At 40.4% G+C, this 23,311-nt stretch overlaps 1 protein-coding gene across 1 annotated transcript in view; it reads right to left on the bottom strand.

Annotated features, from left to right (window-relative positions):
- The window catches only part of DOCK2 (dedicator of cytokinesis 2), a 416,990-nt gene that overhangs the window by 230,838 nt on the left and 162,841 nt on the right, over positions 1–23,311 (bottom strand). Inside the window, exon 27 of the mRNA XM_045501969.1 lies at positions 4,388–4,483. Coding sequence (XP_045357925.1) covers positions 4,388–4,483 — 96 coding nt within the window. The remainder of the gene's footprint in view (positions 1–4,387; positions 4,484–23,311) is intronic.

Consider the following 23,311-nt stretch of genomic DNA (forward strand, 5'->3'; position numbering starts at 1 on the left):
CAGACAATTCCTTACACTGTGCCCACATTCCCTGAGATACGGGTTCCTGATACTGAGAGGAAACATTCTTTGAAGAACGAAAAGCATTCCAAACTAAGAGAAAGACATACAAATACATGAAGGTATGAAACAACATAGCATTTCTAGGGATTATTTCACTCATTAATTTGCTTAACAAACATTCATTGAGTACCCATGGTATACCAGGGGCACTGCTGGAAGCTGAGGGTAAAAGAGTAAGTAAACATGGTCCCTGCCCTCAAGAGGATCCACAGAATGTAGGGAGACTGGAGCACAGAGACAAAAAAAAATCACCTTACAATGAACTAAGTACAATGAATCTAATGGCTGAGGTGTACAGGGGGCTCTGAGGGCAAACAGGAGAGCCAGGTGGGGAGGGACTGAAGCCAGATGTGCAGAAAACAGCAGGATTTGGTGGGAGGCTAGGAGGACAGGCAGGTGAGTGAGAGGGAGGAATCAAGGGCAGCTACTATAGTTCTAGGTCAGTACTGTAAAATGGGATCCTAAATGAAGGGAGAGTATGGAGCAGGCTCCTGGGGGGCTGGTGATGAATTACGTGTGGGGCACAGTGAGTCTGAGGTACTTGAGAAACACCCCATTGAAAGAGGTCATGGTTTTCTTGAGGGCACAGACCATGCCTGACTCATTTCTGAGTCTTCATGCTGAGTATATAAGAGGTTTTCATAAAATAGTGAATGAATAAATAAATGAATATTATGTACAAGAAACGCATGTGCAAATGCTTTTTTGTGTTATTTCATTTAATTTCCATAGGAACCCTATGAGGAAGGTCAAGTATTACCCCCTCTTATAAATAGGCCTAAGCCTTAAAAGTTCTGTGGTATAAGAGAGGAGCTATGTATGGCAAGTTCACAGATAAAAGTGTCTTAGAGAAAGAAAGAGAGAGAGACAGAGACAGAGACAGAGACAGAGAGAACACATGGAAAAATGCTCAACATCATTAGTCATCAGGGAAATGTAAATTAAAACCACAATGAGACACCATTAGAATTGTTATAAATCCACTAGAGTTGTTAAAATCCAAAATACTGACAATACTAAGTATTAGGGAGGATGTAGATAAATAGAACCCTCATATTGCTTATGGGAATATAAAATGGTCACTATGGAAAACATTTTGGTAATTTCCTATAAAGTTAGATATATAATTCCCATATGTCCTAGCAATTCCACTTCTAGATTTCTACACAAGAGAAATTAAAATATGTTCATTCAAAATTTTTATATGAATATTCATAGCAACATTATTTATAATAGCAAAATGTTGGAAACAATTCAAGTATCTATCCACTAGAGAATGGATAAACAAAATGCTGTATATTCATACAGTGTAATACTATTCAGCAATATAAAGGAATTAAGTACTGATATATCCTAAAATATAAATTTCAAAAACATTATTTTAAGGAAAGAAGCCAGATGTAAAAGACTTTAAATTGTATAATTTCACTTACATGAAATGTCCAAAAAAAAAGCAAATCTATAAAGACAGAGATTAGAATAGTGGTGCTTAGGGATGGATGGGGGATAGAGGGGTAAGGGTGCCATGCAGAGGGACTGCAAATGGAACTTTCAGGAATGAAAGCAAGTATTAAAAACTGACTTGTGGTCATGGCTACACAATTATACATTTACTAAAACTCATACAAATTACAGTGGTTAAAGTTTAAAGCATGTAAGTTTCACCCCAATGAAAGTGAAAGAAGTAAAGAGAGAAAGAAAGAAAGAGAGAGGAAGGAAGGAAGGAAGGAAGGAAGGAAGGAAGGAAGGAAGGAAGGAAAAAAAGAAATTAAGAAATTAAGAAAGAAAGAAAGAAAGAAAGAAAGAAAGAAAGAAAGAAAGAAGGAAGGAAGGAAGGAATAAAGACAGCTGTGTGATTTAGAAGAGGCAGGGAGGTCCCAACCAGGTTGGTGAGATTTGAGCAGCTTCCTAAGGGATGCATTTGTGCTGGACCTTGAAGACTAGATAGTATTTCAATAGATTGAGATGGCACACTAAAGGATTCCAGACAAAGAAAGCAGCATGAGTGAGAAAGTGCCAGGCATGGTTGGGCAATATCCAGACATCCATTTTGTCTGAAAAGCCAGGTGGAGAAAAGTAGATGAAAAAGCTGAGACATGTGGTTGTGGCCAGATCACAGATGCTGAGAATGGTCAGGCTAATGCATTTAAGACTTAACTGGGCACACAGTGGGAACCCACAGAATTTTCCAGAGTAGGGGAGTGTCCTGGCAAAGACTGATGGGGCAGCAGTGAGGAATGCATGTTGGAAGGGTTAGCAACCAGAGTACAGCATTAAATGAAAGTCTCAAAAAACTGGGTGTAGTGAATGAGGGCCAAACTATGCTCACATGCAAAGGACAGAGAGATGCACTGTATCAGATAGAAAGGAAAATAATAACAGACACCAGTTATTTGGTGCTTCCTATGATCCAGGCACTGTTTTAAAGAATGACTGTCCTAAAGGAGAGACAGAGTTAAGACCTGCTATAAACGGATAAACCAAATAGATGGATGGCCATCTTTAGGTCTAGCTCTAAAGAAGAGGCATAAAGATTAGGGAGGTAATAAAATGCTTATCTCAGGCATGTTATGGAAACCACAGACATGGAAGCTTATAACTAAATAAGATACGGTGAGACTTCTAAGGAGAAAGGATGGTAAGTTAGAAAGTGATGGAGATCAATTTACATGACTCTCTGTCCCAAGAAAGCAGGAGTACCTGGCCCTGAGAGCCCTCTTTATGAATGTCACCACTCCTTTAAATTTACACAGTGTATGGTAAGTAAACATGCATTGACATGACTAAACAGAGCCAAATGGGTCTAAAGAAAATGTTTACCCTCTGTTGTTTCTAGGGATCAAATCCTTACTTGCCCAGCTTTTGTTGAAGTGACACTCAGCCCCTTGCTCTGTATCCATGAAGCAAGACTAGAGCATATCGACAGTCAACATCCCAAACCTAGCTGAGATCCCAAACTGGCTTCCTGAAAGCTGAATCCAGCTGTTCAGGGCTCAGAGAATGTTTATAAATATAGTTTCTTATTAGCTGCCAACACTTAAATATCAGGACATTTCACATTTTCAGCTTCTCTTGAGAAGCTGGGAGTTTTGGCAACTATATGGCCCAGTTCCATATGGTGTCAATCAATCACAGCTGGGTAGCACTTGTCCTCATTAAACATTAGAGTCCCTGCCTGGTTCATTCACTCATTCATTCACTCATTCATTCAACAAATACATATCAAGTACCTACTATACGCAGGGCACTGTTGTAGGGTCCAGAGATACAAATGAACAAAACAAATGAAATCTTTACATTTTGGAGCTCATTTTATCACAAGGAGAGCAAGACAATGAATCAATCAAGGTATACATATTTTTCTAGGTGGTGAAAAGTACTAAGAAACATAAAGAAGTAAGGTGTGGAGCTTGAAAGAAGATTGAGAGGTGCTGGGTATTATACACAAGGTAGTCAGGGCAGGGAAGCCTCTCTGATTTGGTGACAACTGAGCCAGGATCTGATTTACATGAGGAAATAACCCCTCACTCCTGAGGCAGAGATAGGTCAAGCCGAGGGAACAGCAAATATAATCATGTTTTGTGTGGGGGAGAAAGGAGGCAGAGGACATTTCAGGCCCTAGCAATGGTTTGGATTTTATTTTGAGTGAGATGGGAAACCACTGGTGAGTTTGAGCAGAGGAGTAACATAGTGGAACATACTCATTTATGTTGGTGACTGGTCCCCATAAGCATTATTTTTGGCCCTCGATTTAAAGCAAGATGGGCAGAGGTTAAAGGGTTAGAGATGGACTCTTTCTGAAGAGGGAAAATAATCAGACTATGAGGCAGGAACCTCCTGATCTTCAGAATGTAGCATTTGTACAGAAGAATAACCCAAAAATTAGCAGTGACTTGAATTAATTGACATCTATGGGCAGAGTTAACATAAAATGAATCCACTTAGAAAACCAAGCACACAAGACACTGAGACTGGACATTGTCCAACTCTATGTCAAAAGAAAAGGCTCCTGGTGGATGTGAATGTGGAGCATTCTGTCTGGCCACTTACAAAAAGCTTCTCTCACTCTTTAATCTTTACCAGTGACATTCCATCTCCATTGGCACACTCACCTTAGTTGACAAGTCTTAATTCTTGTTTTATTTCAGCAACTTGAGTTAACTCTTGTGTTATCCCAACTCAGATAAGAAAAAATCTAACTACTGTGCTCCAAAATAAAGTAATGATTGGTGCTAGGCTTTCAACATAATCTGGAGTTCCAGAAAATCCATTCCTTGGCCCTGAACAGTTTGAAACGTTTGACAAGAGGAAGAGATGTACTCACAATCAGAACATGATCCCGCCCCATCGTGATGACCGTCCGATTCACTGTACGAAGAAGCTGGACCATGATTTCTTGGATATGGTGGTAGGTAAAGGCCTGTAACATAGTCAGAGACATCTGTGTGACAACCAGACATTGTATCTGCACATCTCTTCCAAAGAACATCCAACAGTGGTCAGATGTGGTCATCACCAAGGCCTCCACCACCACAACTGCTATCACCACCACCACTATCGTCATCACTGTAGCCATTGTTATCATACCTCCATGACCATCATCACCTGGCACTGGGCACGAGGAATTTCATTAACCACCTTAACTATAAGGTAGAGATTAAGAGCCTAAGTTATGGAATCAGAATCTTTTGTTGTAGAATACTAAGTACAGAATTATTGTGCTACATTGGCTGAGTTACTTCTCTGAACCTTGGTTTCTTCATTGGTGTAACAGTCAGGATCTAACCTGGGATAGGTAGGGCATTTACTGCAGGAAATTGGTTACATGGGTGATGAAGAAGCTGAGTCACCAAACAAGATTACCTGGGGATCAGCACTAGAAGGAAGTCACTATCACCTCTGAGCTCAAGGGACAAATAGACGAGATAGTGTTTCTGGAGTCCGAGACTGGGTTTCTGTGATGGAAACTATAACCTTGGGGGAGCTTATGCAGTAGAGGCTGCATTATCCATCTTGGGGGAAATCCATGGTGAGCCTGGTTACAACATCTACAGGGTACTACCCACTTTAAATGCAAGCCACTGAACCTTGGGTAGAACTTGTCAATGCTTTCTGAGCATTTGCCATGGTGAGCAAGAGTTTTATGCATGATTACAACACAGATTCACTACATCCTCAAATCCTCTTACCAGCATAGCCTTAAGGCACAGAGTTTCATCTATGCATATCTGCGATGGTGGTCATGGACAAGTGGAAAGGCCACTTGGAATTCTAAGATCAGCAGCTCCAGGTATGAGTTCCAACTCTGCCCTTACCAGCTATGTGGCCACACTTGTAACTTAAACTCTGAGTGTCAACTTCATCATCTACAAACTGTGGAAGGTTCTCTCACCAGCCTTTCAAAGTTGATGTGAACTTAAAAGTGACACATGCAATTTGAAACAACGCACTCACCTAATTCCACTGCAGGAGATTCTGTGGGTCTGAGAAATAGCCTGGGCATCAGTAATTTTCTGAATTTTATGTGGGTTATTCTGATGGCTGAGAAGCATGACAAACGTACTGTGAAGCTCTACAAATGAAGGCTGGAATATGGAAACAGCCTGTGTCTCCAGGACCCAGCCAGAGACTGACATAAACAAAATGCTAAAGAAATGGGTGATTTAAAAAGTGGGTAACTACTCACACTCGTTCCTAAGTACCTCATTAACCTTTGCTGCATTCACCTCAACTGTAGTTTTTCTTTTAATGTAACCAATGAAAGGAAATAGACTCGTAGTTGGGGGAGGGCAAAAAAAAAAGAAAGAAAGAAAGAAAGAAAGAAAGAAGGAAGGAAAGAAAATGTGCTTATTAAAAAGCCCCCTCACCTCCCAACATGCTCTTGGTGACTATTGTTTTCCAAAGATGGATAGCCCAGAGCTTGCTTCCTCTCTCTGTCCCATACTTGCTTCTTTTGCACTTTGGCTATAACCCCCAATTCTCCAGCCCTGTAGAGCTCACCAGCAAGACATCTATCAAAGCATATATTTTACAGCAACAGCAGTCTCATGCTCCATGGGGTCCAGCTGGACCTCAATCTCTTGTTAGATTCTCTTACTAGATTAGGTGAGCTCCCCACAACCATCCAGCCCTTTCCCCACATCTACTCAGGGGTAGGGGTAAGAACATCTCCCCTCACTTCTTGGCTGTAGGTCAACCTCTCTCCTGATTCCTTCTCCTTTATTTCTTCAAGCCTTTTTACTGACTTACAATCTCCTATTTCTTACATTACATGACTGTGATGCCTATGGTAATAACAATAATAGCTAACATTTCTGAGTTCTTACTAAATACCTGGCACCTTGCTAAACACATTAACTCATCTCACGATGTGATGAGCAATATTACAATCTCCATTGTTCACATGTAGAAACTGAAGCCCAGAGAGGTGAAGTAACTTGTCCAGAGTCACACAGTTAGAAAGTTAGGGAAAAATGATTCAAACCCAGCAGTCTGGCTCTAGAGCCTGCTCCTCACCCAGGCAGACTCAACAGGAACACAGATCTCTGGCTGCTACTTGCCAGCCTCTTTCCATATGTCAAGATACATAGACCCTGACTTCAATTGAGCCAACTTCTAACTGCCTTCAGTGACTTCTGATCTTTTCTCTCCTTTTTAGAAAATCTTCAGTGCTATGTATTCATGACTCCCTTATCTTTTCTGCATTCCTTTGCAATTTCATCAACCTAAGCCCACTGCAAATTTATATAATGGTTTCCATTTGATGTTATTTTTTTTCCAGGATTACATCTCTTCTTTTACCAACAGAGATAATAAAACCCCTTTTCTCTTGACCTCCTGCCTCCTGCTTCTTTTAAATAGCCATTTCATCTTAGTCCAAAAAGCGGCAATTAGACTGCTCAGGAAGTTTGGTATTTAAAAGTGGAAAACTGTCAAATCCAATTCATTTCACTCTGAAAGCTCCCAGTATGAGAGGCTGTATAGCAGAGTGTTTGGGGATCACACAGACTTGAGTTTGAATCTCAGTTCTGCTAATTTGAGCTAGGTGACCTTGGGCAAATTACCTTTATTCTCTGAGTTTCAATTTATTTATAAAATGTGGCAAACCTCATAGTACGTGTTTGAGGTATAAATAAAGTAATGCAGGTAAATCCCTTGATATTAAGGGTTGGCACATAGTAAGCCCTCAATAAGTGGTGGCTGCAATTCATATTCCCCTGGGTCTGCATCAGCATCCAGGCTAGGCTTACAGATTCTCAGCACGTAGCAGAAAATGCAGTATAAGGCAATACATAATCTAAACTCTGGATGATATCGAATGTCACCTAAAAAAATGTATAGCATATATGCAAATAGAAAACTTTCAAGATGATAAACCTGTGCTAAGCAGTAAAAATGCAGCCACAAATCACCTACTGTTAATTGCTCTAGTGCCAGGCAAGTGGAGGGAATCTCTAGGAAAGTGTCTTCTGGGCTCAAACTAAGCAGTGGCTTATAATTGAAAAGACAAAGTCAGTCTTCCCTTTATGGGCCTGGCAAAGATATTAATCCATCCAACCTAAACACACTGCAAATAGTAGTGATTTTTCTTCTTTAATAATTACAGGCTGTGATACCTGGATGGATCTTGGAGTACTTTCTATAAGTGAAATCTTGTACATAAGCCCTGTTATATATAACATAGTGGAAGGAGAGCTGGAAAGCTGGCGGGGGGCGAGGCGGGTTGCTTCTTGCTTCACTCGAGCCCCTATGCCAGCCCTGGGACTTTGCAGAATGCCATTCAGAACCGACCCCCCACAATGTTTCCAGAATAATAATAGAACATACCATACATGAGATGATTTTCAGTAATAATGTATAGACACAGCATTTTCAAACACTGAATCAAATTATGCTGAAGGTATCCTCTTTTTTCATTCAAGGTTCATTCCTTTCATTCAAGGTTTCAAACAAGGTTCAACCCTTGTTTTGATCTCAAGCAGAAAAATCTCCCTTTGATGTGAATATGTCTTTTTTCCCCCTTAAGTTTATTTTCTTATTTATTTTGAGAGAGACAGAAAAAGTGCAAGTGGGGGAGGGGCAGAAAGAGAGGGAGACCGAGAATCCCAAGCAGGCTCTGCACCATCAGTGAGGAGCCCGATGCCAGGCTTGAACCCACAAACCATGAGATTGTGACCTGAGCTGAAACCAAGAGTTGGATGCTCAACTCTGAGCCACACAGGTGCTCCAGTTCTTTAAAAAATTTTATACTATATTTCCTCTGATTCATGATTGTCTCTTATTTTTCAAAATTCTATTTTTAAAAGTTTGCTTTGCCTCTCAGAGTCTCTTTCCTCCAAGTTGCTTCTCTTCTGTTTGCTTGTTTTGCACTCTTTTTTTACATTCAAATTGTTCTCTGTTCTCTGGAATGGGTGATGGTATGTTCATATTTTGGTATGGGTAACTGAAAGGCTGGTTGCCAACTCTGAGCATGTGAGGAGAGCTTGTGGTCTGTGAGCTTCTCTGCAGGGTGAACCAGTTGGGACAGTTAGCCAGAGAGTCTCAAATACTCAAATATACAAGTCTTTTTTTTTAATTTTAACATTTTAAAATTCTTTTTGTTTTAATTTTTTGAAAGAAAGAGTGAGCACAAGCAGGGAAGGTGCAGAGACAGAGGGGGATACAAAATCCAAAGCAGGCTCCAAGCTTTAAGCTGTCAGCACACAGCCTAACACAGGGCTCGAACTCATGAACTGTGAGATCATGACCTGAGCCAAAGTCAAACCCTTAACCAACTGAGCCACCCGGTTACCCCTATACAATTCTTTCTTCTTGTGCTGCTCAGATTCCACACACAGGCATTCTCTCACCTCTTGCCTGAAGGATTAAGCGCCAGCTGTAGCCTTCCAGAAGCCAAGTGGGACAAAAGTGTCTGAAGCTTCCGCTTCTAGGATGCATACTTTGATTGATACCTTGTTTCTAGTATGGCATCATCGACTTCCGTTTTGATGAGTGTCTCCTAGTCCAGCCCTGTTTTCTGTTTTGTTTTGTTTTATATTAAATTTAATTTACTGTCAAATTGGTTTCCATACAACACCCAGTGCTCATCCCAGCAGGTGCCCTCCTCAATGCTCCTCACCCACTTTCCCCTCTCCCCGACCCCCCATCAACCCTCAGTTTGTTCTCAGACTTCAGCCTCTACTACAAAGCTGTTTTGTCTTTACAGATTAAACCTCCAGTGACCCAGCTGCACCGGGTCAGGCTGCTTCTTCAACAGACTTGCAACCCGTCTTCCTTGTTACAGTTCCTCTCCGTCATCCCACCTCCAGGGGGACCTGGTACTACCACTTTCTGAAACGTTGGGGGAATCTTTGCTTTAGATTGGATAGATGAGTTCTCAGCTTTCCCCAATGCCAGCCTATGAATTACCTTTCCTGGACCTGCTAAGTCACTTATTCACTTTCCATATGATATCCACCTTCTTTTAGAATCCTCCCTTATCTTCCATATCAGGTTTTCATGAGGGAGCAAAACATGGGACTACAGTTTATGTATCATCTTTACAAGGGGTTTCTACACCAAATGTTTGAGTTTAAATGTTTATAAGTGAGCCGATATCATTCAAAATATTACAAGTTCATGTGATAATGTTAAATAACAAAAAATGTGATTGTGTAATGCAAATGGCTGAGGTTTTGAAAAGAGTTCCAGTGCAACCCCTAAGTTTACAGAAAGAAAAACTTCAGCACTGAGAAAGGGGGGTGGGGGTGGGAGGGTGGGGGAGGTCATGTGACCAGTGGCAGGTAAAGTCATCAGAGCAAAAATGAAAAACCAGTTCTGCTGAGCAACTCCGGGCCAACAGCTTCCTCCACTCCAGCAGGCACACAAGCAGCCTTGGTCCTTGCGTTCATGCCAAGAACAATCCCAGCTTCTCCACCTGCTTTGTCTTTAGATCTCTTTAGTAGGAAGATAAAGATCTCAAGGTCACAACTACAGAGTTAAATCCAAAGTTTTTTTTTTTAAGCCAAAAAATAATGCATTTTCTGACCACAGAAACAGCTACAATCTATGGCTGCTACTATTTTCCCCTGCTCTGCATTTCTATGTAAGAGGCCTTTTAAACTTCTTTCTTATCTCAAAGGAACCACAAACACTTAGCTAGAAAGAAAATATCCTAACTTTCAAAAGATAGTAACAGTATCATCTAAAGTAGAGTCACCTCTTTCTATGACCCCTTGAGGCAATGTGATTTTCCTTTTTTTCTTAAACCTGGAAATTGCTTCTTTCTTTTCTTTTTTTCTTTTCTTTTCAGAGAGAGAGAGAGAGAGAGGAGAGAGAGACAGAGGGAGAGAAAGAATCCCAACCAGGTTCCACACATAGCACAGAGACTGACGCAGGGCTTGATGCCATGACTGTGAGATCATGACCTGGGCCGAAATCAAGAGTCAGATGCTTAACCAACAGAGCCACCCAGGCACCCTGGAGACAACGTGATTTTCTCATGAGTTCTAGGCTTAGTGCTATCTGCCTTCTTTCTTCTTGTTTGAAGTAGTTTCCGTCCGGAAAGATTTGACTTTAACTGTGTAACACTACATTGTGGGGAGCAAGTGACAGAGGCTGCCAGGGATTCAGAGGAGGGGGAACTGGGGGTCAGCAAAGTCTAGCAGGGGGCTTTGTCACTCCCCATCATCTCTGCCTCTCCTACCCACTGGGTGACTTCCATTTCCCAGGTAGGACTTAAGCAATACCTTCATGTGGTCATAGGTGTCTCTGAACCATAAGTTAGCCTTCTTGAGAAGGGGGGAGTTTGAGTTGGTGGCAGAAAGATATAATAAAGAAGAAAAGAAGGTATGGGTCCTCATCCTGACACTGCTATTACCCAACAGTCTTGAGGTCATACCATATGCCAGGAACTGTGCATGTAGATTTGAAACCTATAATCTTACTTTTTTTTAAGGCCCATTGAAGTCCAAGATGAAATATGAGGATCGAGAGGTTTATAAACTTGCCCAGACATTATCCACTCCTAAGTGGACACGCCTGAACGCAAGCTCAATTCTGTCTAATTCTGGGCTCTTTCCAAAGCATGGTGGTGGTGCTGGGAGGTGAGAGTGCTTTGGATTCCAGGCTTATAACTACCACCGCCTCCATCTTTTAGGATCACAGAAATGAATAGATGCAGCAGCACTTTGTAGATGATAAATCATTCTGCAAATTTGTCCAAAGTTAACAATAAGACAAACATTTGTGTGCACAGCTGTTTATAGCATATTGTATTGCTTTTAATATCCAAATGCACCAAGCAAGATAAATATCCCCAAGTCTGGGATCCTATTATATAAACGACAGCTTATCCATGCAATAGAGTAGGAGAAGGTAGATATGCCTTGACCTGGACAGATATCTTTAACACACTCAGTAAAAAGAGACTACAGAGCACCATTCATAAGCCCATTTATGTTCGTGAAAAAATATTTTTCTATGTCCAAAAAGTCTGTAAAAATAATGGTACCCCAGAGCAGAGGTAAGAACGAGAGATGTGAGGTTAGAGGGATAATTTTACTTCCTGTGGTTTGTTAGAATTTTTCATAATAATCATATATGATAATAAAGAATATAGAAATTTTTCCCAACCGGAAAAGAATGAATGTCAGTCTACACACCCAAGAAATCGTATTCACAGGGATGGAGTGGATACACAGCAGGGGCCACATTGTGCTGCAGGCAGGCCTGTGGTGAGGCGCGAGGGCACTCCCCATCCCCTAGACCTTCCACCCCGTGCCAAAGCTGCCATAGAATCCTGGTGCTCACAAGTTGGAGTGAAGTTGTCAGTGTTACTGGGCTGACAAAAGAGCGCTACAAAGTAACACGGATTAACCCTTTTAAAAAGGCACAAGTATGAAATGTTTTATCCATTTATCAAATGCTTTTAACTTCCATTTTCTAGAAGGTAGGGGGAAAAAATCTACTTAAAGCAACCAGGAAAAAGCACAAAACCATCACGTCCAACAACAAAAAAATCCCATTGTGCTTAGAGAGAAACATTGCTGTTATTCAGATCCTGTAAGTTGCTTTGTGGGAACTTTTATTAAAATACACTGGACCCTCCAACCTGAAGCCTAGAGCGAAAAAAATTAAGCCTTCTTAGGTCTGTAAGTCTAACATCTCAGCGCTGATGAATGGGGACTGGTTGGACCCACTTATGAAGATGTACCACGGAGACGCTCTACTTTTGTGTTCAGTTCTTCAAAACGGGAGGAGTCTATGAGATTGTATAAGGAGAAGTGGATAAAGAACACAAGTAACAATTGTTGAATTCTTACTGTGTGCCAGACTATGGACTGTGTGCTTTGTATTTATAATTTCAGTGTGTCTTGGGAAAACCCTGGGACAAGTATTAGCCCAATTTAAGATATAAAATAAGATTCATTCTGATTGTTAATACCACTCAGTATTTATTGAACACTTAATGTATGTCATTTACCATAATAATACTGTTTTATATGAACCATCTCATTTAATTCACAGAATAATCTTAGAAAACTGCTATTCTAATTCTTCCTATATTACAAATGAGGAAATTCAGAGGTTAATGTAACTTGTCCTAAGTCACAGAATTACAAGTGATGGAGGTGGATTTGAACACATGTCTTCTTGGTTGCTAGGCTTATGTGTTGTGCACACAGGTATTTATAGAAATTTTGTATTATTTACAACATCTAAATGTAACAAGCAAGATACATGTGCAAATGGCCCTACAGCAATGGGCTCCTTTAAGATTTCCATTGTAGAAATGGAAGTTTGTAAACTTTTTGTAATATTTCAAAAAAAACTTAACAGAAATTGTGCACTCATTCATCTTCAGTATCACCACATGGGCTTATTAATTACAATGTCAAGATTTCTTGTTTGCATGAGAACTACAGGTCAATACTCTGTTTAACTCTGCTGGTCAGAAAATTCAGAACGGTGCATATATATTATTCTTTTTTTTTAAATAATGAGTCAACACATCACTTAACGTTTAATACATGTTTCTTGTTTGGGAGACAATGTATTTTAAAATGTGCATCCAGTGAAAAACGGTGGGTGAAAACTGCTTGGTGGTGACAACATTTTCTATTATTTATCCAGAAAGTCATTCAAAATGTGGCTTCTGTGTCTCCATGCCAGGGCTGCCTGATGAGCTTTCTCCCTCCCTCCAATACTGACCTCCTCTCCATCCCTTCCATTGGCAGCCTAGTGTTTCTATTCTCTTTCCTTTGTTTACTTTTGCTTTATGCCTTTGCTTTATCACCATACTTCATCCCTGATGCCAGGATGGCTTCAGCCACAGGCAGAGAAGTTGCCTGTGGAGATCAACATGATTCTTCCCCATCCCAAATGAATTCCCAAATATATCTCCAACTGTTTATTGATACTTGAAATTCCATGGAGAGAATGTCATTCTTTTTTTTTTTTTTTTAATTTTTTTTTCAACGTTTATTTATTTTTGGGACAGAGAGAGACAGAGCATGAACGGGGGAGGGGCAGAGAGAGAGGGAGACACAGAATCGGAAACAGGCTCCAGGCTCTGAGCCATCAGCCCAGAGCCTGACGCGGGGCTCGAACTCACAGACCGCGAGATCATGACCTGGCTGAAGTCGGACGCTTAACCGACTGCGCCACCCAGGCGCCCCGAGAGAATGTCATTCTTTGACTTAAGGCTAATTCTCTCCTGTTAAAATGCAGCCCTGATTGAAAACTTTAAAACATTAGAATACAAACCCCTGTGAGTTAAGAGCCATAATGCATCCACTACTATAGGTTGTGCATCATCCCTGAATTCCTTGAAGATAGGGATTAAATCTGGTTATTGTTTTAGGTTCAACACCTAGCACAAATACCTGGCACACAATAAGGAATCACCACATCAATTTAATTTAATTAATTAATTAGAAAAGCTCACATGAAGTGTCAGGTAATTTGTCAAGATGCAAGGAGAGGTTCTTAGATGAGGGGATGGAATCAGAATGGAGATTCTGGAAGCTTCCGGGCATGGACTTCCTCAATTGTACTGATAACACAGCTTGACCTCACACAATGACTAAAGGGTTCTTGGACAGGAGAAAAGAGGAATAAAAAAAATATACACAATCTTCCACCCTCCTTCCTACAGTGAAAATACCCATAATCACCCAGCCATCCTCCAGAGAAAGAACATAGACATCAGACAGCTCACTTTGTGATGAGTGATCTAGTTTCCTCAGCAGGACCTCCCCAAATCAAAATCCTATTGTCCTCTTTTTTTTTTTTTTTGTAAAATGGAATCTCTCCCCACAAATCCCTCCCAATTCAGGTAGGCACAAAACTAAGTTCAGAGACAGATCTCATGAAACACCCCAGTATCCTATGCCTCAGCCAAAACTCAGAGCCCACTCTCACTGACTGCTTAGGAATTGATAACACCAGAAACGTTAGAAAAATTACCATCAATGTGAGGCTTTAAAATCTTCCTGTCCAACCTCTTTTCCTTTGACGGGAAATTATGGAGAAAGTAGGCCAATTTAAAATGTAAGAGAATTGACCAGCAAAAAGCAATAAATCTGAGGAATAAATGTGAATCCTCTGATCTACGTGTGCAGTTACACAGACATCAGTGCTGTTTTTTTAGCTCAGACTGGATATAATTAAAACCCTCTCCAGAATCTCATCTCAGAACAAGCAATAGAGGCTGTGCATCTCTCCATGGTGCTGATAAAACACTGCCTTCCAGAACTAGGGCATTTCTCCTCTTGAGAAGTATGAAGTCTCAATCTCTCTCTCATGCTCTCTCTATATCCTTCTCTCTGTCTCTATATCTCCGTCTCCCTTGACCACCACAGTGTGTGTCTTTGCTTTAATTTTGATAAATCATTTGCAATTTATTTTATTGTTCCATAATTGTAATGATGATTTCAATATATTTTTACACTCCTATCATGTGTCTGATATTTACTATCATCCCCACCCAACTCTTTTTGGAAAGTTTAGGTTGTATGTTCCCTCTTCTACCACTATCTCTCTGTGGCCAACCTATTTCCCACAACAAATTTGGAAGGGGGAGAACTAGTTTATTTTCTGATTTATTATAAATTTTCCAATTTGATCTATGGTTTCTGGTGGTTTTTCTAGACGAAAAGAAGATGCCCACCTTACTTCCCAGTCTCCATAATATACTCAGCACCACCACTTATAACCCATATCTCTGATCCTTCCCTGATCAGCTGCAAACAGGAAAGCCTTTCTTCTGAATGTTCAGCTCCTTTATACGCTCAGCCAGTGACAGCCCAGCCTAAGTGGTTAGTATAACCAACTCAGCTTGAAACAGATCTATGTGTTTATTCCTAGAAGTACATTAAGAGTTTCTTTCCAATGAGCGTGTGGGATCTAGAAGTAGTATTCTGCTTTCAGTGTTCCTAGGTCTAGAGATGAATTTAGAACTTTGGGGCAGTGCCTAAACATTGAGTTGCTGCCCCACCCCAAACTCCTATCCTACAAAAATGAAATAGCCAGGGTAGCACTCATTATCACTCAGTATCTCCAGAAACATACTTTGAGTATCTATTTTAGTAGTTGATACTATGGCTGCATTTCTAGAATAACCTAGGGACTTTCTTTTTTTTTTTTTTAAATTTTTTTTTAACGTTTATTTATTTTTGAGACAGGGAGAGACAGAGCATGAACAGGGGAGGGTCAGAGAGAGGGAGACACAGAATCTGAAGCAGGCCCCAGGCTCTGAGCTGTCAGCACAGAGCCCGACGCGCGGCTAGAACTCACGGACTGCGAGATCATGACCTGAGCCGAAGTCGGCCGCTTAACTGACAGAGCCACCCAGGCGCCCCGGGACTTTCTAAATATATAAATATTTTCATGCCCAGGTTCTACCCCAGACTAACTCTAAATCTCCAGGCATTGCTATTTTTTTTTGAAAGCTCTTCATATAATTCTGATATGCAGTGGAACTGAATACCACTGACTTACTAGGTGCCATGTTCTGTCCTGAGTTCTGGGGATTTTGGGACAGAGAAAGCCTAGTACCTGCTTTTAAGAAATAAGTCCATTGGCAGGGTATTACTAGGGAAGAGCCATACAGTGAGGAAAGGCCATAACAGTGTTATCACAAAGTGCTGAGTAAACTCAGAAAAGACATAAAAAACCTAATCTAGGGGAATCTGGGATGATGTCCTGAGGGAGGTGCTATTACAACCAGCCAGGTAAAATCTGCACTTGATATACTCTTTGCTATAATAAGTAGGGCTTTATAATAAGAGTGCTTTTCTCTAATAAGAGTATAATCTACCAACACATTACTAACCCTTATATATTCTTCCAACCCCTTTCCCTCAGCCTGTGTCAAGTCTCACCCTGCTCACATACATTCTTACCTGCTCCCTGGAATTCTGATTATGATCTTCCCATAATCACAATGTCTTCATAAAACAGAGTTTACCACATCTTAGCCTTGGACTGCAGGCCACTCCTTGAGGAAGTTCAGCCCTTTGAGTCTGGTGAGGTTTTATTTCTTTCAGGCACTAACCCAGCTATCCTAATCATCTGCAGCCAGCTCATCCTTCCCACAGAGAGCAATCAGATGGATTTTTACCTGTGTTTGAGATCCCCTTCTCCCCCTGGTCACCTGCCAATCTCCTACTCAAAAAAAAAAAAAAAAAAAGTTCAATAATCATCTTCAGGAAGCCTTTTCCCACTCGACCTCTCTCAACCCCTACCTCACCCTAGGTAGGGTTGGTTGTTTTTTTTTTTTGAGTTCTCACAAAACCTTACTCAATATTTATTTGAACTAAGGTACCATATCTATCAATTTTGAGTGTCCTAGTGTAGCATCCCCTTGACATAGCACCAAGTACATGTATAAATATGTGAAGTGAATGTGTCAATGGATGGATGGATGATTGGACAGATGGATGGAAGGATAAATATATGGGAAAATGATACTCCTAAATTTATTTTGTATCTTATCAATTCAGAGTTTAGTGCAAAATAATAGATGTGCTAAGTTATCTCTTCTCAAAGCAAAGATGCTTTCTTTTTCTTACATGCACTTTCTTTTCTTCTTTCACTGTTTACCCTATAACCAAGATGTGGTGTTATAACTTGTCTTTCAGAGTAAGTTTCAAGTAGATAAATAATTAGTCTTCTGAGGGTATTCTGGAAGATTATAACTATTCCTTTCCAACCTTCCCTGAATTGTGTCATTCCTTGCCCCTAGATATGAAAGCATTCCCTCTGCTCCCTAAAGACTGGTTCTATTCACAGAAGAAAAAATATTCCACTTTTCACAGTGGTTGCTTTCAGACTCTACTTATCATATTTCTAGCACCTCTCCATGAGTTTCTTTGAAGCATATCTGCCCTTTATTACCTACCCACAGCCACAGTGACAGTCAAGCCAGAGGAAGACATAAACAATACCAGTCTTGTCTCCATTTATACATTTCTAATACCTCACAAAAATGTGTATGATAAATTATAATGTCTAACAAAACCAACTAACTCTTTTATCTCCTAAGATTACACCTCTAAATTATGTGGAGTTTTAAAAAATTCACTATTTATTGCACAAACATTATCAAAAACAAAAATGACATCATATACCCATAAGCCCAGCCCTAAAACACATCTAACTTATTGTTCTATAATGCCCTCAAGTCTTTTTCATGAAACTCTATGCAACATGTAGACAATTTGTTTCCTGCTTTCTCCACTTAACATGGCATAAACATTTTTATTATCATACTTTTTGGCCAAAGGGAAGGCTCTGTTTGTACTTACCCTCTGAGGTGGTATAGGGGAAAGATTTAGATATAGACAGATTGAATTCTGTTTCTGCCAATAACTTGCAAGGTAGCCTAAGTCTATTTACTTAAACTCCTGTAAGCCTCAGTTTGTTCATCAGTAACATGGGCACGATAACAGCTAACTCACAGAATTGTGGTAAAAATTGACATCTGTATACACGATGCTTGACAGTGTTTGGCTTAAAACAGGCATTCATGGATGTGTGACTCAGGCGTAACAGTAATATTTTTAAAACATGGATCTATCATGAATTAGAATACAAAGTACACACAAATAATTAAGATAAAACACAAGGTTGAATTAAAGTAAATTCCACCTTTGGGTTCCACACCCAGAACACTGAGAGTTTATATTCACTCGCCTGAAGTTAGAGATACTTAGGTAGAAAAGCTTGAAAATAACTGAAATCTATCAGCACTCTTTCATAGATATATTTGAGCGATCTGCCTCAGATCACAGACTGTCAGGACTAGAACTGGAAATAGAGCTCACGTGTTCTCAAAAGCTGCTGAAAGGCTTTAATACCAAATATCACCTTTCCTGTTACCACCACCTCAACCAATACAGCACAAAAAGGAGACATGATTAATCAATTAATCAAAACTTTTTTTGAGGGATTACACTGTGGCAAAATGAAAGAAGAAACATAGACTAGGTATCAACATGGTAGTCATGACTAACAAAATATTAGGAAGCAGTAAACTAATGCTCAGAGAGGCCATGGAACTTCTCCAAGAGCACACACTTAGCTAGCAGTGAACTTGGGAGGCTGAATCCACATCTGCATGTCCCCATAATCTTTCAACTAGAATTTAACTTAATGAAAATCATCAGATATGTTCTGACTGCCCAATCTGTGCCAGATGCTGTGTAGGATATGGCAGTGAACAAGATAGATACAATCCTGGCATCCAAGGGGCTTGTTGTCTAGATGAGAAAACAGACCACTTAAAGGTGAGCAAAGTGTGGTGAGTGTCAGGTAAGGGAAAGCACTTACAATGTTTGTAAAATATTCAGGCAATGAGGACATGTAAATGTGAGCCTCTACTCTTTGTCCCCAAATTCAATTACACTATAGGTTAAACATGCTTACACAGGCTGGCCTGGGAATTTGACCACCATCACTCTTCTGCATCATTTCTGTGGGAAAATGTGTGCTGAATTCTAAACTGATTCAGGAGCACAACAATGCTCAAAGCTGGGAGCACAACCATACTCAAACTTGGTACCTGCTTTTTATATGATGTTTTAATGCATCAGCAGCAGATTTACCTTTCTCATTAGCTTCTGCTGACTATCAAACATAAAATTAGCATCAGCATGTATTTCTAGAAAGTAGAGCAACTGGGATGGGAGGATCAATCAAACCACAAAGATTAATTATTGAGTATCTGCTTGGAATTCGGCACTGTGCCCAGAAAGTGCAGAAATATAGAAGAAATATAAGACTGGGTCAGCCCTATCCTTAGAGAGCCTGTGAACCAGATATAGGATATCCTATATCTACATAGGAGTAATTCCAGGAAGTAATAGGTTGTGTCAAAATTTCGAGAGACTGGGGTGGACATATGACTGTGGAATGGTTAGGTGAATCAGAGATCAGGGAAGTTAAGCCCGGCTTCATAAGACAGCTATAATTTGGATATTTGGGGAGAATTCATCATGGCAGTGGGAGGAGGTTCATCGTGGAGAAAGGCATAAGTTAAGATGGGTTCTGAAATAATGAATAGACCATTGAGGCTAATGTTGGGAGTATTGGGGAATTAGGTCTTACAGGTAGTTCTGAATGAAAGAGCATTTTGTCTTAATCACTTTTGTGTTCCCAATGCCTAGAATGGTACCTGGTAAATAATGGGTCCTCAGTTAATATTTAGTGAGCTGTGAAATAGAAAGACAATGCATTAGTTGAAAAGAGAAAATAATTTTTAAAAAGTGCTAGTCCTCTTTCAACATAAACCAGACAAGCATAACATGATAAGAACAAATGTAAAACTGCACATAATTAAGGGCTAAATGTGATAGTAAAGCCAAAAGCTGTCAGAATGCAGCAGGGAAAGTAAGACAGGGCAAAAGAATCTGTGATGATTTTTTTTTTTTAGATTATTTATTTATTTTGAGAGAGAGAGAGGGAGGGAGGGAAGGGGGGAGAGAGAGAGAGAGAGAGAGAGAGAGAGAGAGAGAGAGAGAGAATCTCAAGCAGGCTCCACGCTTTCAGCACAGAACATGACATAGGTCTTGATCCCATGAACTGTGAGATGATGACCTGAGCCAAAATCAAGAGTCAGTCACTTAACCGAATGCCCCTCACCTGTGATGATTTCTTAATGGAAGAGGCAATTTCGTCAGGTTTATTAGGAAGGGTAAGGTTTGGCTCTCAGAAATCACAATTCAGATGCTCACAGGGTGAGGCAGATAACACAGACACAAGAAACCTATTATCTAGAAGCACGACAGGAAGTGATGGCACTGTGGCTTTTACTAAATAAGTTGGTGAGCCAGACAAAATATATGTGTGGACTAGATTCAGGCTGTGAATCACCAAGTGGACAACTGGACAGCGAAAAGAAGAGAAAGAGTACATTCCAGATGGAGGAAAGGGGTAAAGGACAAAGAAGACAGAGCATGAAGGCCTGGGGGGAGCCCCAGAGACTGGTCTCACTAGAATGCAGAATGTTGGCTGAAGACAGTAGGAAATGGAGTTGCAGGAGAGAAAAGCTAAGCTGAGTTTGGATTCCAGGTAGAAGAAAAGGTAATAGATGGAGAGTCAAAGATAGCTTCAGTATGGTGTGTTGCTTGGAGAAACTGTGCTGAAATTAAACATTTTATTTTCTAATCTGAGCTGCTAAATCAATGACCTTTATCTCTAAGACCAATGTTGCCTGAAACTTCCTGAGAATATGTCCATTCTAGAACTCTTCGATTGTTTTCTGAAAACTTTTCCTGTTCTATTGCCAGGTGCTGCCCCCAGATTGTATATGACAGTTGGGGCGCTATAGAGAGAGCTGTGGATCAAAAGCATCTTCAAACACAGAGCAATGCCTTCCTTGCTTAACACATTTCACTTAAGGATTTACATTTACACCAGTTGAACAAATCAAAGTTATGGTTCCCTCAGTAACTGTAACCTGGACCAAACATTGCTATATTTTTCTGCTGCCAAGCAGGCTTTTAACTCATGCCTCCCAACTGTGAAGGGGAGATTTAATTCAGACATTATGCAAGAAATGCTTTTTGGAAAGCAAGTGGCTGGCCCAGCGAAGGTTTCATGTAAATGGCTGTTCCTTGCAACATGTGCTTTTATGCAAAGGTTCCCTGCAGACAGAAATCTTCCAGAGCCCCTCCATAGTCTTTCATGGTGAACAGAGAGGTACCTTCTCCACTCCTGCAAGCTGTCACACTTGATCATTCATGGGTCAGAGCCCAGCTTTGTTATATTGAAGGCACTCAGTGTCAATGAAAGGCACTACATGGAGCCAAGACTGGATGACAGAGTAAGGCAACTAGGGCACTTGCCCAGGAGGCAAAATTTAAGGGGCATCAAAAAACTCAGTAACAGATACAAATCAAGTTTAATGTCATATTTTTAGAAATAAGAATTAGTGCAAAAAATCCATAATGAACAGGAGCGCCTGGGTGGCTCAGTTGGTTAGGTGTCTGACTTTGGTTCAGGTCATGATCTCATGGTTCATGAGTTCAAGCCCTGAGTAGGGCTCTGTGTTGACAGCTTGGGGTCTGGAGCCTGCTGGTCTGGAGCCTGCTTCGGATTCTGTGTGGGTCTCTCTCTCTGCCCCTCCCCCACTTGCTCTCTCTCTCTCTCTCTCTCTCTCTCTCAAAAATAAATAAACATTAAAAATTTTTGAAAAATCCATAATGAACAAAATATCAAAATGTATTTTTTTTAATATTGCATTGATATATTATTTTTTCTTGATTACTGAATTTTGGTGCCCTCTTATACTTTGCCATCATCCCAGGCAAGTACTTCATTTGCCTTACCCTTTTCTGTCCTGAGGGGTAGTCCAGGTGGGTGAGGGACAGAACAGAGAGAGCAAATACGGAGAGGCCATTGTGGATTTGGCTGTAGGCAAACTCCTTTAAACTTTGGTCATGGCAGATAAAGGAATATTGAAGAACATCTCAAGAAGTATTTCTAGTTGGTATTGATGGAACAAAATGTGTTGGATTATTAATTTTATTGGAGAGAATTTTAGTCAACCATCAACAAAAGCTGTCTTCTAATTTTCCAGGTGGATTCTCTGAGAATAAACGACACAAGGACCATCTGGTAAGTTATGCCAAACTACTCACTTTCCAAGCCTACCAAGCAAAGATCAAGTGACATTCAAGTCCCACATGTTGGCCGAGGAAACATCGCATGGACAGTGTTGTCAAATAGCCCAAGTGAAATGCTATAGCCTGCAAAGTCCTTGAGCCCAGGACAGGCTTTTATGCTCTTCCACATTCCCAGTCCCCAGAGCCTAGTCCTGGGTTAGTGCATGCTAACATTGGTTTAATCAATTGCTCATTCAGTGGGAAGTTACATTTTGCCTCCAGACAGGCTGGAGCACTTCACAGGGTGGAATCCTCCAGTAAGGCCAATCATCTGTTGGCAGATTTTGCTATTGTCTCTGATAAAGCAGAGAAAAACCCTTATCTAACAGAATCCCTTCACATTGGACTAGGCATGCTTTGGGGAACTGTTCATCCTCAAAATGCATTCTTTGCAAGTGAGCAATCATTCCTCAAATACTTCAAAGATAAGCTTTTAAATTTTTCTGAAATATTGTTAGCTTCATGGACAAGTTGCAAAAATGGTACAGAAGTTCCTATGTATCCTTCATACAGCTTCCCTTAATGTTAAAATCTTAATGTTAACATAACCAGAGCACAATTACCAAACCAGAAAATTCACATTGGTACAACATCATTAACTAAACTACAGACTTTATTCTAATTTTTCCAGCATTCCTTCTAACATCCATTTTTTGGTTCATGATCCATTTCAGTATCCCACATTGAATTCAGCTGTCATGTTTCGTTAAGTCCCCTCCAATCTGTGACAGTGTTTCATCTTTCATGACCTTAACTTCTGAAGGGTACTAGTCTGTCATTGTTTAGAATACCCCTCAGTTGGGGCTTGTTGAGCATTTTCTCATTATTAGATTGAGGTTGTGCATTTTTGGCAAGATTCCCCACCAAAGTGATGTTGTCCTTCTCAGTGCATCTTATCAGAAGGCAAATGATGCTGATATGTATCTTTCCTGGTGATGCTCCTTTCATCACCTGGTTAAGGTGGCTGCTGCCAGGTTTCTCCACTGGAAAGGTACTAGCTTTCCTTGTGTCATTAAAAAGTGGATTCTTTGGGAAAAATACTTTGAGATTATGCAACGACCTTGTTTCTCCTCACACTTTTGCCCATCATCTTTAGTCCC

The sequence above is a fragment of the Leopardus geoffroyi genome, chromosome A1 (genome assembly GCF_018350155.1).
Source record: "Leopardus geoffroyi isolate Oge1 chromosome A1, O.geoffroyi_Oge1_pat1.0, whole genome shotgun sequence".
Taxonomy (NCBI): Eukaryota; Metazoa; Chordata; class Mammalia; order Carnivora; family Felidae; genus Leopardus; species Leopardus geoffroyi.